Genomic DNA, 18,505 nt, shown 5'->3' on the forward strand with positions numbered 1-18,505 from the left:
TTTTTACTGATTAAAATCAAAGTACTGTACAGTTTAAAACAGACAAGACAATCCACTGAGACAACTGTAGTTTCCAGATTGTTGGAGAACAACTGGCTATTTCTACAGTGTTTGAACTGATCTAATATCTCACAATTAATGCAGAATAAGCAAGAATGAAAGGTAACATCTGATTATAAATTGTACCACATATGTAGAAATCACGTAAAATTATTTCAATTCTGTCCAAAAGGAGCAGATGGCAGGGAGGGAAAAGAGTGTGGCTTTAAGCAACTTAAAGAAATAGATCAACCAAATGTTGAACCATGCAGCAGATTGTGATGAATTACAAGGTAGACAGTCAATATACCTTTGCAGCCCCGTTAGTATTTATGCCCTGCTACTAGGGTTTAACCCATTTAGCATATAGCAGCACACGCTCATAAATCAAGTTCATGGACAGGTTAAAGCATTGACTTGTCGCACTTTGACTTTTTGGATATGAGTGCTTAAATGGATTCTCAGTTCCAGAATCTTATATCTAACTGTGCACAGCACGAATCGACAAGCTGAACGCAGTCACAAAGAGTGGCTCAATTATCCTGAAATGTGCGGCTCACAGTTAGAACCAAAGATAAAGGTATCAGCCTTGAATTTGATCTTTATTGTACCAAAAGGGAAGTCCTTTTTAACCCAGTGAGCTAAATTATATTTCTGAACTGATTCCAAGTGTCAAACATCCATCAGCTCACAATCCATCAACTACAAGTATCTTCTGCCATTTCTAGGGCAGAAAAGCATTATTTAGTAAATTAATTTAAAGGCAACAAAAACTATGATAAAGATACACTAATGAAGACAATTCAGATTTGAACCGACAGTATAACAATACCAAAAATAATGGACGATCATCACAACGGCACAGTGGTTAGCACTGCTGCCTCACAGCGCCAGGGACCCAGATTTAATTCCGGCTTTGGGTCTCTGTCTGTGTAGAGTTTGCACATTCTCCTGTGTCTGCACGGCTTTCCTCCAGGTGCTCCGGTTTCCTCCCATAGTCCAAAGATGTGTGGGTTATGTTGATTGGCCATGGGAAATTAATCTTGGACTCTCAGGGGATTAGTAGTGCAAAATATGATGAAAATAGGGCCTGAGTGGAATTGTGATAGCTGCAGGCTCAATGGGCTGAATGGCCACCTTCCGCACTGCAGGGATTCCACTGTTCATTATACTCCCAAAGCAGGGGGGATGTATAAAAGACAAAAAAAGTGAAATCTTCAGTAGGAAGTCCATTAAATTATCTTTTAATAGGGTTCACATGGTTTATCATCAGCACTGGCATAGACTGGACTGTTCACAGTTCTTCACTACAATACTATTGATCTCATCAGAGTGTGACCACTAACTCAAAACTTAGTATCTTCTGGCAACTTGGCTAAGTTTAACTCCACATGCTATGTAGAGTCTGTCATGACTGCCATAGCATCAGCCATCTCTCTGTGACTACCTCAACTCTGGTACTGCTGAAACCTTCTCAACCTGAAACTTCAACACTCAATTTTATGTACCTGCTCCATCTTCCATCCTTCATGAACTTCAACTTGTTTAAAGTTCAGCCGTTTATAAACTGTTCAATCGTAAATTTTGTTTGTCCCTCACTCGCAAGCTTGTAACCTTCAATGGCCCTGCTCCCCCAAATAAAGTTTAAAGCCCTCATCTTGAAGTCCTTTCAATTCATCTCTCCCAACATGATATTCACTGCATCCTCCTGCAGCTTTATTTGTTCTCCTACCCTATTGTGTCCTGTGACTCCCACGTTCTGCATCTTGCTTTCTTTTTGCCCACTATTGGTGACATAGCTTTATCATTTCTCACCTTTAAAACCCTTCTCATGAAACATATTTTCTATGAAACTTTGAGTTACCTGTTCCAACCTAATTGAGTGTCTATTCCTATATGTTTTGTTCCTTCCCTCCAACAACAATTCAACACCTCAGGTCATCTGCTAAATTATAGGCATAAATCCAACTTGTAGTCAACTTCCTGCTAAAGATTACTAATAAGTTCTATTCATAGAAACAGATTGGAGCAGGAGGCGGCCATTTGGCCCTTCAAGCCTGCTCTACCATTCATCACAATCATGACTGATTGTCCAACTCAGTAACCTAATCCCAATTTCTCCTCATAACCTTTGATCCCATTCGCCCCCAAGTTTACTATAAACTACTGAAAATTAAAATGCACAGGATATGTAATGCCAGTTGTTCCACAACTGCCACTTTTTCAACCAGATTGGAAATTACCATCAATATGTCCAACAAAAGCAAAGATTTCTCTCAAAATCATTTGTAAAACAACTACTCAAGGACCCACGAAGGCAACTTTGCTCCTGAAATACATATTCTTGGTTTGGCCTTCCAGAGCTGAACCAAATGTAAGTTTATCCCAAAGTCAGAGGTCATACGAAACCAGGTTACAGTCCAACAAGTTTATCTGAAATCATAAACTTTCAGAGCTTCACGTGACGAAGGAGCAGTGATCCGAAAGCTTGTGATTTCAGACAAACCTGTTGGACTATATGAGGTCATCCATTTTGTTAGAAATAATAGCAAAATGGACTGTTATTTAAATAGTGAAAAACTGCAGCATGCTGTTGTGCAAAGGGACCTAGGTGTCCTGTGCAAGAATCACAAGGAGTTGGTTTGCAGGTACAGCAGGTAATTAAGAAGCCAAATGGAATTTTGTCTTTCATTGCTAGCGGGATGGAGTTTAAAAACAGCAAGGTTATGCTGCAGCTGTATAAGGTGCTGGTGAGGCCACACCTGGAGTACTGTGTAAAGTTTTGGTCTCCTTATTTGAGAAGTGATATACTGGCATTGGAGGGGTTGCAGAGGAGATTCACTAGGTTGATTCCACAGTTGAGAGGGTTGCCTTATGAGGACAGACCGAGTAGACCGGGGCTATATTCATTGGAATTCAGAAGAATGAGGGGAGATCTTTTGGGAAAATATAAGATTATGAAGAGAATAGATAAGATAAAAGCAGGGAAGTTGTTTCCACTGGCAGATGAAACTAGAACTAAGGGGCATGGCCTCAAAATAAGGAGGAACAGATTTGGGACTGAGTTGAGGAGGAACTTTTTCACACAGGGCTGTGACTCTGTGGAATTCCCTGCCTAGTGAAGCAGTTGAGGCTACCTCATTGAACGTTTTTAAGGCAAGGATAGATAATTTCTTTACTGTTCAAAAATTTAAGCGTTATGATGAATGGGCGGTTAAGTGGAGCTGACTCCACGGAAAGATCAGCCATGATCTTACTGAATGGTGCAACAGGTTTGAGGGGCCAAATGGCCTACTCCTGCTCCTAGTTCTTATGTTCTTATGACCTTGTGACATGTGATATGTGACCTCTCATCTTGTGCACCCCAGTCCAACACCGGCATCTCCACATCATACCCCAAGATCAACTTTAAACTGAAATACAAGGCTCTTTTCCTCCACCATCAAAGTGAACAAAAACTTGCCCAACTTTTGTCAAAAATCACATTCACTATTTGCATTATGTTGTCAAAGATTTCAGAAGGCTGACTGAGCATAATAATTAAATTGAAAGTGGAAGAAAATCTCAGCTCTCATTGGAACACAATCCATGTGAACTGTCTTTTTTATTCTTTCAAGAAATGCAGGCATCTCTGGCTAGGCTTAGAATCCACATTACTTGTCAATTCACTGCCTTAGAAATAAATAAAGTGGACCAGGCAAAGTACTGGTTGGGGAGATGGAAGAAAGAAATCAGCTAATTTCAATCAGAGCAATCTAGTGCGATCTTCAAACATTTTATTTTACATCCAGTTCTGTTTCTTTTCTGATGCCCTTCTACACGTTCAAACTGTGGGCATCAATTTTAACCACCCCTTGCCCTAAGTTTTTAGTTTATTTATTCTTTCATGGGATGTGGGCATAGCTGGGTAGCCCAGCATTTATTGCCCATCCTTAATTGTCCTTGAGAACTACCCTCTTGAACCACTGCAGGCCATATGGTGTAGGTACACCCACAGTGCTGTCAAGGAAGGTAGCTCCAGAATTTTGACCCAGCAATGGCAATATATTTTCAAGTCAAAGTGGCGTGTGGTTTGGAGGGGAACTTTGAATTCCCTATTGCCTTTATCCTTCTAGGTGTAGAGGTTGTGGGTTTGAAAACTGCTGTCAAAGGAATTTTGGTGAGAAATCAAACAGGCTGTTTTGTCCTGGATGGCGTCAAACTTCATGAGTGGTTGTTGGAGCTATGCTCATTCAGGCAATGGCAAGTCACACTCCTTATTTGTACCATGTCAATGGTGGACAGGTTGCGGGAGGAAAGAGGTGAGTTCTTCATCATGGAATTCCCAGTTCTTGTAGACACAAAATCATGAATGTGATTTTTTTTGTCCCAGAAAAGAAGGAATGTTATTGTGAAGCTAACAGCCAAGGTCCCATAGAGATACTGGAGATAAATTAGATAGTGCTTCCTTGGAGAATCATATGAAAAGGATGGTACATATACACTTTAATTTTGTGCCAAAAAAATTATAATCCCTCCCTATATCGCAGTTTTCAGAGATTTTTTTCAATGGTAATTCAAGTTCTGTTTCATAGCACAGCACTGATTCATAGCAGGTTTATCAGAGCACAATGCTGTGAAATAAGCCTCAAATTGTCAATAAGAACATAAGGACTAGGAGTAGGAATAGGCCATCTGGCCCCTTGAGCCTGCTCCACCATTCAATAAGATCATGGCTGATCTTTTTGTGGACTGAGCTCCACTTATCCATCCACTCACCATAACCCTTAATTCCTTTACTGTTCAAAAATTTATTTATCCTTGCCTTAAAAACATTCAATGAGGTAGCCTCAACTGCTTCACTGGGCAGGAATTCCACAGATTTACAACGCTTTGTGTGAAGAAGTTCCTCCTCAACTCAGTCCTAAATCTGCTCCCCCTTATTTTGAGGCCACGCCCCCTAGTTCTAGTTTCACCCGCCAGTGGAAACAACTTCCCTGCTTTTATCTTATCTATTCCCTTCATAATCTTAAATGTTTCTATAAGATCTCCCCTCATTCTTCTAAATTCCAATGAATATAGCCCCAGTCTACTCACTCAGTCTCTCCTCATAAGGCAACCCTCTCAACTCCAGAATCAACCGAGTGAATCTCCTCTGCATCCCCTCCAGTGCCAGTATATCCTTGCTCAACTGAGGAGGCCAAAACTGTACACAATATTCCAGGTGTGGCCTCACCAGCACCTTATGCAGCTGCAACATAACCTTGCTGTTTTTAAACTCCATCCCTCTAGTAATGAAAGACAAAATTCCATTTGCCTTCTTAATTACCTGCAAACCAACTCCTTGTGATTCTTGCACAAGGACACCCTGGTCCCTTTGCACAGCAGCATGCTGCAATTTTTCACCATTTAAATAATAGTCCATTTTCCTGCTATTCCTACCAAAATGGATGACCTCACATTTACCAACATCGTACTCCATCTGCCAGACCCTCACCCACTCACTTAGTCACAAAGGGTCTATCTATATCCCCTTATAGGCTTTCAGCTTCCTCTGTAGGAAGAGAGGTAATAAGCCGTGGATAACGAAGGAGGTGAAGGAAAGTGTTAAATTAAAAGCGGAGGAATTTAGAGTAGCTAAGAGCAGTGGGCGAGAAGAGGATTGGGAAAGGTTTAAATGTCAACAAAGATTGACAAAAAAGTTGATAAAGGAGGGTAGAAGAAGCTATGAAGCTGGGCTAGCGCTTAATATAAAAAAGGATAGCAAGAGTTTTTATAAATATATAAAAAGGAAGAGGCTGGCTAGGGTGAACGTTGGTCCCTTAGAGGATGAGAAAGGGGACCTAGTGGTAGGGGATGGGGATATGGCTAAGGTCTTGAATAACTTTTTTGTTTCTGTCTTCACGGAGGAGGACGTGAATAATTTGCCAGGTGTTAGCGATGGAAAGGTGGTAGGACTGGAGGGTCTTAATGACATTACTGTTACTAGAGAGGTGGTGCGCGACAGACTGGAGGGGCTGATTGTGGACAAGTCCCCAGGACCGGATGGAATGCATCCGAGGGTTCTGAAAGAAATGGCGGAGGTTATAGTGGATGCCTTGGTGGTTATTTTCCAGACGTCGCTGGATTCCGGGGAAGTGCCGGAAGATTGGAAAACGGCTAATGTTACGCCGTTGTTTAAGAAGAGTGCCAGGCAAAAGGCGGGGAATTATAGGCCGGTTAGTTTAACGTCTGTGGTAGGTAAAATGTTAGAATCCGTCATTAAGGAGGAAATTGCGAGGCATCTTGAAGGGAATTGCTTGATAGGGCAGACGCAACACGGTTTCATTAAAGGGAAGTCGTGTCTGACAAATTTACTGGAGTTCTATGAGGATGTGTCTAGGGCGGTGGATAGAGGAGAGCCGGTGGATGTGGTCTTTCTGGATTTTCAGAAGGCGTTTGATAAGGTACCTCACAAGAGGTTACTGCAGAAGGTCAGAGGACATGGAGTTGGGGGTAGGGTGTTAGCGTGGATAGAGGATTGGTTGTCAAATAGGAGGCAGAGAGTGGGGGTCAATGGGTGCTATTCGGATTGGCGGTTGGTGACTAGTGGGGTGCCCCAGGGGTCAGTGCTGGGGCCTCAGCTATTTACCATTTATATAGATGATCTGGAGGAGGGAACCGAGTGTAGGGTGTCGAAATTTGCTGATGACACCAAGATTGGGGGAAAGGCAAATTGTGCGGAGGGTGTGGAGAGTCTGCAGAAGGATCTAGATAAGCTGGGCGAATGGGCCAGGAAATGGCAAATGGAATTTAATGTTGGCAAGTGTGAGGTGGTCCACTTTGGTAGGAAGAATGGTAGGAAGGACTATTACTTACGTGGCGAAAAACTGCAGCAGGCGACGGTGCAGAGGGACCTCGGGGTCCTTGTGCATGAGTCGCAAAAACCCAGCCTGCAGGTGCAGCAGGTGGTCAGGAAGGCGAATGGGATGCTGGCCTTCATAGCGAGGGGGATTGAATATAAAAGTAGGGAGGTCTTGCTGCAGCTGTATAGGGCATTGGTGAGGCCGCAGCTGGAGTACTGTGTGCAGTTTTGGGCGCCGCACCTGCGCAAGGATATTTTGGCCTTGGAGGGAGTGCAGAGGAGGTTTACTAGGCTGATACCGGAGTTGAGGGGGTTGAGGTATGAGGAGAGGCTGAATAAACTAGGCTTGTACTCGTTAGAGTTTAGAAGAATGAGGGGAGATCTCATTGAGACGTATAAGGTGATGAATGGGATGGATAGGATAGAGGTGGAGAGACTCTTCCCGCTCAAAAAAGACAGTAGGACTAGGGGGCACAGCCTCAAGATAAAGGGGGGGCGGTTTAGAACGGAGTTGAGGAGGAACTTCTTCACTCAAAGGGTGGTGAATCTCTGGAATTCTCTGCCCGTTGAAGTGGTGGAGGCTGCCTCGCTAAATATTTTTAAGAAGCGGGTTGATGGGTTTTTGATAAGAGAGGGGATTAAGGGTTATGGGGAGAGGGCGGGAAAGTGGAACGGAGCCACGACAGATCAGCCATGATCTTATTGAATGGCGGGGCAGGCTCGAAGGGCCAGATGGCCTACTCCTGCTCCTATTTCTTATGTTCTTATGTTGTATTTTGCCACTCAATTTAGTGTCATCTGCAAATTTTGACACACTATACTTGGTCCTCAATTCCAAATCATATGGATTCACCTATCACTGTTCATAAGCTCAATTATGCTGATCAGCTGTTTTACTGCCACCATCATAAATTTGGGACTGTCAGATTAGTTTTTTTTAAATCAATTATTGAAGTTGTGACCACAGCAAATTTACTATGAGGTTCTTTTTGGCCATGTTTGATCCAAATATTGGGAGCCAACGCAATTAGTGTGGAAGACACCAACCTAAAAGCAATTAATGCTGTATCATAAACAAATTATTCTGCACATCAGGTTTGGCATCAGTGACAGTTCAGGTTTACATCCAATCCAACTGAATTTCACATAAAACATAGTTCAAGTTCACCTGAAGACATTGACTCATCCAGAGGCAGAGTTTCATTGATATCTGATGCACTTAAGTAACAATTGGCCTTCTCTGTGTGCGTATATTGAGATAGGCTTTTCAATGAGAGACAACATTACAGTCAAGGCTGAGCCTTTCCTCGGGGCATTTACATCCAAGTACTTTCCACCAACAATCAACGTGGAACAACTAGAAGCTCATATTTATTCCTATTTGTCAAGTTTAATTTATAATTTGGTATGCACAACCTATATTTATTTTAGTAGAAATTGTACTAATCGTTACAATTTTAAACTACACAAATAATTGTGTTAGACAATCCAAAATAAGTACATGAACAGCAAAGCAAGGATTAAGATTACACCCAAGACCCTCCTCCCTTTCCATGTAAGACAGCACCTTCTAGTACCTACTCCTTATTCACCATCCAGGGCCCTAAACACTCCTTGTGAGTGCAATAGCGATTTATTCCTACTTGTTTTAATTTAGTAAACTGCATTCATTACTCAATGCCATCTCTTCTGCTTTGGGGAAACAAGTACAAACTGGGTGGCGCGTTTGCAGAACACCTCCATTCAGTCTGCAAGCGTGACTGAGCTTCCTATCACTATTCCCAACATCTTGCTTCCACTTTGACCATGGAAAGCCCCGTTGACCTCAGATAAGTTTTGCCAGTTTTGAGGCGAGCACGGCCAGAAAATCCCGGCCCTTTTGTTTTCTTACTTGTCCCATTACCACGTGCTTTGGCTTTGTACCACGAACCCTTCCGTTTAATCTGTATTACGCTCAACCGTATCACAGACCTGCCCCTTTTGTTCTTCTTCTGTAAAGAATACAGGCTTTATAAGATGGTTATGTTTTAAATAAAAATAGAGCATGTGATCTCTTGCTAGTTTTGCTGGTAATAAACTAATGTGACCAGGTTAACATCGGGACATAGGGCCAAATCTAGTACTAGTGAAATCCATGTGCCATGTTTCCAACCTGAAAACAAAGAACAGAACAGTTGACTTTACCATGGGAAGACTTACAGACTCTCAGGCAGTCAGATTAAAAACTTTGGGGAGACAGAGAGAGAGAGAGAGAGAGAGGAAAGCAGCAGCCATTGTGAGCAGCAGGGGAAAAGCTACTCTTGGTTTAGTTACCAGGAACAATACAGATGGGAGCATGTCATCTGGTCAAAGAGACAGCACCAGTAGAAATTAAAGGAAGAATTGCCCTAGCCTGGCCATGCTGCTGAACATGGAGTTTGGAGATTCTCAGAAGACTGAGGAAGGGGACCTTCCATGAACACAGGACTTTACTACTCAGCGGAATGGGAGAAGCCAGCCAACTGAAAGCTGGGAGTCATTTTGAACTGGTTCCTGAAAAGTCTATATTTCTGCAGAGAACATAACTAATGCATAAACGCAGCATGGGGTTTTCAAGTATGTTGAAATGCGACAAAGGGGCAACTTTTCCAAGTTGAGTGTATTAGTTGCTTCCTAAGTAGTGTTTAGTAAGATGTTGATTTTAGTTTAACAAAGTGAAAGTTTCAAAGCTTTCAATTCAAGTCCCCTTTTAAGAGTTATCGGTCTCTATCGAGATTGTGATACATCCCACTCTCCCTTTCACTTACTCAAAAATTATTACATTTCTAATGTTACTCAGTCCTGAAGGCCACAAACCTGAAACATAATGTCTGCTTCTATCCCCACACTTGCTGTCAGACCTGCTGAGTATTTCTACCATTTCTGTTCTTGTTTCAAATTTCAAGCATCTTCAGTTCTTTGTTTTTATTGAAAGGTTGCCTCCTGAAGGGAAGTATATTATAAAAATGCTTCCCTTCAGCAGCCCCCACCCAACCCACCACAAAGCAATTAGAAGTCTGCAATATCTACTTGAATAATCAAAAGCTCACGATCACATCACACCCCTAAAAGTACAACAATTCAGGGTATCATGCATCCAATAATCAAGCCAACAACGGGCTGAAGTGAAGACTTTTTAAATGACTACATTTTGAAATGAATAAAGGCCAATTATTTTACAAGCGCTCAATTCAATTGCTCTTCACCAGCAGAGCAAAAACCAAGGAGAAAACCGGGCAAGCAAACCATTTTATGCAGTTCCGGTACTGACTAAGTCACAAATTTCTTCCGCAGTTATCTTCAGAGCAATGAATGAGTACAGCTAACAATGGATTCAAATAAAACAATTAATTATGTTTCATATGTCTGTAAAGTTCTGCCTTTAGTCTCTGGGTTGGAAATTTCACCTGAACCTGCATAATAAAATTCCCAACTTAGTTGCTAAATTCAGTGCATGTCTGACAGATGAATGATGGGAGTTGTTTCACCATCTTCCTGCGCAACTACAAAGCACAAAGTGCACAAGGACAACTAACATCATATGACAACCAAGTTAAAAATGTCTCAGAACTCTGGTGCTTTACGGACAAACACAGAAGAGAGAGAGAGAGAGAGACAAAGAGAGAGAAATGCATGTGGGAGTTGCAATTTTCAACCCTTTCTTTTGGAACTGCAATACCCTGGGAGGAAATATACAAATAACTTATTTAAGTGCGAGTACCAGAAAAATACAAATGTGTCAATTTTTAAAAATTTTATACAGTTTGAGCAATTTAAATAATATTAGTGTTTCGGGTGACTTTGACGTAGAGGGGTGGAAAGAGTTTAAAGGGCCACTGGTTTGCACAAGGTCAAAAGGAACAAGATACTTAGCCCAAGTAGCCTGTGGTGATTTTGTCTCTGATGTGCATCTCACCCCTTCTTCTTGTGGGGAAATACATTACCATCAGTCAGCACAGTGCCACAGCTGCGATAAACAGTTCAGCATATTGAAAACTGAAGGCACGATCCTGTATCCTACTGATTTAATGCAACCATAAAGATAAAAAATAGCCATTCTTGGATGTCAGCAGTTATTCAATCTTGGTGTGTGCATGCAGGGAGAAGGGGAGTTCATAGGATGACAGCAAAGCCCAATTTTATCCTTAGTAGATATCTATATGTGGTCACTTTCCAACAGATGTCACCATATAACTATCAATTGTTGGGACAGTAACTGATTTTCACTTCACCAGTCCAGGAGTTGCTAACATAAGATATATTGCCCCAACTCTTACTGAAGCTGAGATCAGTTAACTCAACACCTGGGACCTTCAGGTATTCATGGCACTGAGCCATCAGGTAAGCTCATTTTTTTTCTGCAATGACATTTCATAACTCACACCATATGAATGAAGCAATCAAGAAATATTCCAGAAATAATCAAACTATCTATGAAAGGAACATCTATATATGATGTGCTCATGACTTCAGTCACCCGTGCCTTAAATTCTGCAATTCCCTCAGTAAATTTTACTACTTTGCTACCACCCTTCTCCCTTCAGGCATACCATAAATCCTGCCTCTTCAACCAAGGTTTTGGCTTAGGCATCTTTTCTAATATCTCAGGTGGCTTTGTGTTAGATTTGGTTCAATAATCATTTCTGTAGAATTATGTTAAAGGTACTACATAATGTAAGATGATGTGGAGATGCCGGCATTGGACTGAGGTAGACACAGTAAGAAGTCTTGCAATACCAGGTTAAAGTCCAACAGGTTTATTTGGAATCACAAACTTTTAGAACGCTGCTAACACTCATCTGAGGAAGGAGCAGTGCTTCGAAAGCACTGATTCCAAATAAACCTGTTGGACTTGAACATGGTGTTGTGAGACTTCTTACTACAATGTAAAATGCTATTGCTGCATTACAATATCCTCAAATACTCAAGGCTCAATCCAAAACAGCTCTTGCAAGGAGACAGACATGTCAAGAGAATTTCATTGTGCATGTCAAAGTGAAGCGCAGACAATTTGTGACAGCTCCACACATTTATACCACTGCTTACCATCATTTGTTTTACTGTGCTTGGCGAAAAGACTTCTTCAAAGTTCTTTCATGGGATATGAGCATCAGTGGAAAAGTCAGCCTTCGTGCCCATTCCTAGTTGCATTTGAGAAGGTAGTGATGAGTGCCAGGTACATACTTATTTTCCAAACAATTTTTATTTAAATACATAAATGTCAAATTTCAACATTACGCCCACAATATCATGAAATATGGGGGTGGGGAAATCGTAATAGGTAAGGGGGCAGACCATGCAAAGGTCCATTGACCTCGAGTGAGATTCTTCAGTTTGGGGCAAGGTGGACACAGAATCCCACTCATGGTGTATAAGTTATACTTTTGTTTTAGTTTGTGAGACCTTCAAGCTTGGAACTGCAATCTCCACAACAGCATGAGCAATATTTTCCTAGAGATCTGAGAAGTACGTAGGTCACTGATATTTACACAAGATTCTGATACTAAAAGAATAAAGGCCTCATCCAAGAAAACGGTTTGCACCTCAGTGTTATACACACACTTCTGATACTTACAACACCTATTTGATATGTATCAAATGTATACACAGCTCATTAAATACAAACAGGTTGTAGCTATTTTTAATTCTTTCTTGTCTAAGCTTTTGAAAATGAAGCAGTCAAATATATTAGAACAAAAATCTAAAAAAAGTTTAGTTCAATAACGAAAAGCTATTTAATCATTAAGAGTCTACCATGAATCCAATACCAAAGTAGTTTGAAAATTATGTCACAGAATTTGTCACAAAATTCTGCCCAGAAATCAGGTGGTTGGGGGGGAATTTTTCCCCAGATTTAGAAAGCAAGAATTAGTGATGTCATTGGAGACCTCTGCCAAATGTATTCTTAAAATACATTCATAACGATTGAGATGGAAAATCTATTGGCTGATAGAAATGATAAATGTATAAACAACAGACAGATGGGAGAAACCTCTAAAGACATCAATTTGAGATCTAGGAATCCAAAGATGCAAATAGCAGTCAGCAGTGACATATTCAATTGTAATAATGACTAAAAATCAAACGCTAACATTAAATGTTTACTAAATTTCCCCTGTATCAGGGAAGCAACGTAGCAACACGCTTACCACACCACTTTCCCCTAAGTATGGAATTCCCCCCCAACCACCTGATTTCTGGGCAGAATTTTGTGACAATTTCTGGCAACGGTGCCAATAAACAGAGAACTTTTATTCATTAGAAAACTAATATCAAATTTTAATCCCGACAAATAAAGGTGATTTCCTGTACTGTCAAAACAAGTTCTCTGGAAATGTATCAGTACTAGACTAAAATCGTAATCAGACTATTGCTTCAGTTTGAAAAAAAGACTTGCACTTATATATCAGGTCTCAGAACAGAATGCTATATATGAATTAATGCTACTTTGCACAAAGCAGGCTGCAGAAACATCAATGAGATGAACAGCCAACCATCTTATGCATTGTTGGCTGAGGGAGAAATGTTGGCTAGGAAATCAAGAAAGCTCCCTGCTGCTGTTCTACTACGAATGTCATGATATCTTAAACACTGGAACAGGACCTCTTCTAAACTGCTTCAGAAAGATGTTAATCCCTCAGAGACCTTAACCATCTTGTGAAGCTGGATTTATTTCCCTTTTGCAATTACGGGAGAGAGAGAGACACTAACTGGAATAGAAAACACACACAGTAGAAAGTTATAAATCTGTCGATAAGTTATTCAAATTAATTTTCACAAAACCATATCAATGTTAGTAGCCTACTAAACTCAGTATAATGAATTGAAAAGGAAAAAGATAGGTAAATAACCTCCATGTTCCAAAAAACATTTCACCTTTGCAGTTACACAATGGCAGAAATCAATATGATGAACTGTTTATCATGAAACTGAGTGAAGGAATGCAGAGAGAGAGAGAAAGAGAGATCATCACAGACAATTTACAATGCCCCTCCCAATGCTGAAACTTCAATATTTTCATTTCACTTTACGGCCTTGTCGCTCCCAACCCTGCAACTCTGAACTCCTACGCATTCCCATTCTTTGGCCCCATTGGCAGCAATGGCCAGAACTTTACAGCCACCACCTTCCCCCAAAGCAGCAAGTTGAAGCTGGGGGTGCATCAAGTTTCACCATTTAGTTTCCCTCCGGATTCCCACCTGCCCCGACCCAGATGTGATTAATGGCCACTTAAGGGCTTTTTTCCACCTAGCCTCAATTTTCAGGCTGGTAGACAACCAATGACTGAGTATGGGGAAACTGAAACAGCTTTAAACTTTGATCTCAGTCAGAAGACCCCTTCTGATTGGGAACTGCCCTTCCCTCAGGGACTTGGTTGCCACAACCCAGGCATGAGCACAAATCCACCCTAGATTAACGCTGATTAGCTTTTTTTTCCCATTTTTTCCCTTTTTGTAGTATTTTAATTTTAATAATGTTTTAATTTTTCAGTAGAAACTCAGATATATTTATTCATGGCATTTCTCTGTCTTTACTTTCTTATTGACTAGTTTCTGTCACTACTGACATGTTTAGAGATGGTTTCACTGGACAAGAGATCTGGACATTCGAGGAACAAGTTACACTGGCAGGTGTGTGCAGAGCTTTGGGCAAGAAATCCAAATGTCTGGGTTTCCTGCGTTTTGTGAGGTTAACTCCAGCTTGTCTTTGGGCCCTAACATAGCTTCCTTATCCAGCAGTCAACCAAACTGGCAAGCTTGGTTTCTAGTCAAGTCAAGAAAACTTTAGAGTTCGTTACAAGACCAGGTAGGTCCCATCCACAGTGCAGCTGGGGTTGTGTCTGTGATGCATGTTGTGGGGGAAACCAGTGGGAAACACTTCTGCTCATCCTGGAACACAAGCAGGGCAGAGAAGACACTTTGCTTCTCCCCAAAGTTGTCCTCACCTTGCGTCAGTTGCTGAGTTTCCTGAGTCTTAAGAATTCTGTGGCATTGTTAAGTCTACAGACTACATTAAATCAGAGCCTTTCAGCCTTATTAATATGTTTAAATTACCAACACATTGCCTGAGAGCGGGTTGCCCATCTACCTCTTGTTCTTCTGTAAACCCCAGAAGTCTGCTTCCCTACACACTCAGAGGGGGTGATTCTCACATCCCTCTGCACTACTTTTTTGGCGCAGCGGACCAAGAGACTCTGGCAACAGTCAATTCACCCTGGGCATTTAGGCTCCATGTCTCCCAGCGCTGGATTACAGGCGCCGTCGGCTCCAGGCCGGAAATCAGCACAGAGCTGCCTAATATATGCAGCTGGTAATTTTAATATAATTTAAATCCCATTAGCCCCCACCCCTGGAATCTTTCACTCCAGGGAGATCATGGCAGGCCAGACTGGGTCCAGACATGTTTGAGGGGCCAACAATTGGGCTGAGGTGAGGTGGGGAGGTCAGTCGGCCAGCAACGCGGGATTATGGGGCTGGCCGGTGATTTAGTTGGCCAACAGACAGGGGCCACAACGCATGTGCCAATCGCGGCGCCAACGGATCAGTGCATGCACAGTGGCCCGTTCAGCTCAATGCTGCTGGACTCTCCAGTGGGAATGGGTCCCACTCCCTGATTTCTGGAGTGAATCATGCTAGTGCACTCAGCACTAGTGCACAGAAGATGGCAGATTTATTTTAAAAATCCCGCTAAAAAAAAAGCATGATTTACTACAGTTTTAATGAGAATTCGGCACTTCGAATTTTTTTTTAGGGAAAATGCCATCCAGAATTTCCCAATTTATACATCTACCATACCCAATCCACACACTCACCTCTGCTAAAATACCTCTCATAATGTCTGCTGCAAGTCTTCTCCACTATCACTACTCCTTACATTGAAAAGCAATTGCAAAGCATTTTAAGAACATCAAACAGCACAACTGCAAGGGCATTCCCAAACCATGTCCCTTCTGTTCAGTATCTTCACAAAGATAGACTAAGTTCTGCTGTGGCACTCAGAGATTAGTCATGTCTCTAGTTTGAGTGAAACAATTATTTTGCCTTATACACAGAGCTTCACCAACACTAGAAAACATGGGTATGCCCTACTTCCCATAGGAGTAGTCTGATCCTGTCTCCTTGAAATAATAAACAAAATCAGCAAAAAATTACAAGCAGGAATGAGTAATGCAACGGGGCAGAGAGAAAATAACATGAAGAAAAAAATATAGTTTTGACATTTTTGAACTACTTCAACCCGGTGTGCCCAGTTTGTTATCCAATCGTTGATCGTCCTGAATGTTGAAAATCGATGTTCATTTTTCAATTTCTACAAAATTAAGAAAAAATAAACCAAGATTTTGTCTTCCACACAAAAGGAAAGAAAGATTCAACAAGTAGAAGTTTACATAGTACATATATCTTTCCTTTTATGTTCTTCCCTGCTGAGCCAGACAAAGTAACAAATTATAAATTACTTATAAATTATGCTTGGGTTGGATTCTGATAAGGCCACTCAGCTCCTAACCTCATTCCAGCCTTGACCCAAACGTAGACCCAAGAGATGAGGTCAGAACGACCGCCTTTGACATTAAGACAAAGTTTGACTGGGTGTGGCACCAAGGATCCCTCGCAAAACTGGAGTCAATAGGAATCAGGGAGAAAACATTGTATTGGCTGGAGTTATACCTGGCAAAATGGAAGATGGTTTCAGCTTTGGAGACCAATCACCTAAATCCTGGGACATCACTGCAGGAGTTCCTCAGGGTAGTGTCCTGGGGCCGACCATGTTCAACTGCTTCTTCAATGAACTTCCATCATAAGGATCAGAAGTAGGAATGTTCAATGGTGGTTGCACAATATTCAGCACCATTCTCAACTCAACTGGTACTGAAGCAGTCAGTGTCCATACACAGCAACACCAGAACAACATTTAGGCTTGGGCCGATAAGGGGTAAGTAAAATTCACACCACACAAGTGCCAGGCAATGACCATCTCAACAAGATAGAGAATCTAACCATCTCCTTTCGACACTTAATGGCATTAACATTACTGCTAACCATCCCACCTCCCCTCCCCTAGCAACATCATGGGGATTACCATTGACAAAAAACTGAACTGGACCTGCCATATAAATACTGTGACTATAACAGCAGGTCAAAGGCTGGGAATTCCGTGGCAAATAATTCACATCCTGACTCTTCAAAGCCTGTCCACCATCTAGTCAGGAGAATGATGAAATATTCTCTATTTGACTGGATGAATGCAGCTCCAACGACCCTAAAGAAACTTGACATCATCCAGGACAATACAGCCCATTTGATTGGCATCCCATTCACCACCTTCAGAAATTATTCCCTCCACCACTGGTGCACAATGGTAGTAGTGCGCATTGTCTACAAGATACACTGCAGCAACTTATCGAGGGTCCTTCAACAGTGACCTCAACCACCTGGAAGGACAAGGGCAGCAGATGCATGGGAACACCACAAGGGCAGCAGATGCATGGGAACATCACACTTGCAAATTTCTCTCCAAGTCACCATCCTGGCTTAGAAATATATCGCCACTTTTCCAATGTCACTGGGTCAAAATACTGGAATTTCCTTCCTAACAGCACTATGGATGTATCTACACGCCTGGACTGCAGTGGCTCAAGGCGACTGCTCACCGCTACCTCCACTTTTTCAAAAGCAAGTAGGGATGGGTATTAAACACTGGCCTATCTACCGACACCCACATCCTGTGAAAAAAATTTAAAACTTTACACTGGTTGAAAAAAAATTAAACCACAATAAATAATTTACCAACAGCTTACTGGCAAACTGCAGAATAATTTGCTTTTTAAATATAATTTGCGGCCTACCATGACATCAACAAAATAGTAAGCAGTGTTGCTGTTTGTGCTGCTGCTGTTTTTCTTTTAGAAACTACCCTGGGGAAACCCCTGTCACTACTTAATAACTTAAATCATTCACACAAACAGACCTTTGATGTCAAGATATGTTCTACACATCATTAATTTTTGTTTACTGTTGGGTACAATTTAAGCACAGCCTGGATATTAAAAATGCTAAGCTGCTTAAAAACTTCACTGGTATACTTTTTTTTAAAGGGAAATCATTCTTTTGTCTCAGTTTCAGTTAATAAATGTGACTCAGAAGATAGTGAAAGAGACTCTGGCTCCTGACTTTGTGGTGCAAAGCAAAAGGTTGTCATAAACTAATACAGATCTTAGATGTTTTCCTTCAAAACACTTTGCTTTTCCTGACGATTCCAAAGCAACTGTTAGACTTCACATAATGGAAATCAATCTGAACTGAACTCATAAGAGAAACAGAATTCATACAAATTCTAATTTAGTAGGGAAGTTAAAGAAAATGAGTTGTATCAAAGGTCATGGTGTGTCAGACTCTTATCTGATCGCAAACGATCAGAACTCTCTACTCACCTGACGAAGGAACAGCGTTCCAAAAACTAGCAGTGTTTACTATCAAATAAACCTGTTGGACTTTAACCTGGTGTTGTGAGACTTCTTACTGTATTTATCCCAGTCCAACGATGGCATCTCCACATCAGAATCTTCCACCCATGCCTGATTCTCTGTGACACCAGCAGGAAAACATACCAGTCCAGAACGTGTGG

The 18,505-nt window shown here is 41.4% G+C and overlaps 1 protein-coding gene across 5 annotated transcripts in view; it reads right to left on the reverse strand.

Moving 5' to 3' along the window:
• Positions 1–18,505, reverse strand: part of sik3 (SIK family kinase 3) — a 281,489-nt gene that overhangs the window by 187,216 nt on the left and 75,768 nt on the right. The window contains exon 1 of one of the 5 annotated variants that reach the window (XM_080214522.1): positions 11,927–11,956. The exons of the other annotated variants lie outside the window; for them this stretch is intronic. Within the exon in view, the coding sequence (XP_080070648.1) occupies positions 11,927–11,932 (6 nt within the window). The 5' untranslated portion in view covers positions 11,933–11,956. Of the gene's footprint in view, positions 1–11,926; positions 11,957–18,505 lie in introns of those variants that run through there. 5 annotated transcript variants of the gene reach the window in all.

This window comes from Carcharhinus amblyrhynchos, chromosome 29, assembly GCF_965287045.1.
Source record: "Carcharhinus amblyrhynchos chromosome 29, sCarAmb.v2.hapA, whole genome shotgun sequence".
Lineage (NCBI taxonomy): Eukaryota > Metazoa > Chordata > Chondrichthyes > Carcharhiniformes > Carcharhinidae > Carcharhinus > Carcharhinus amblyrhynchos.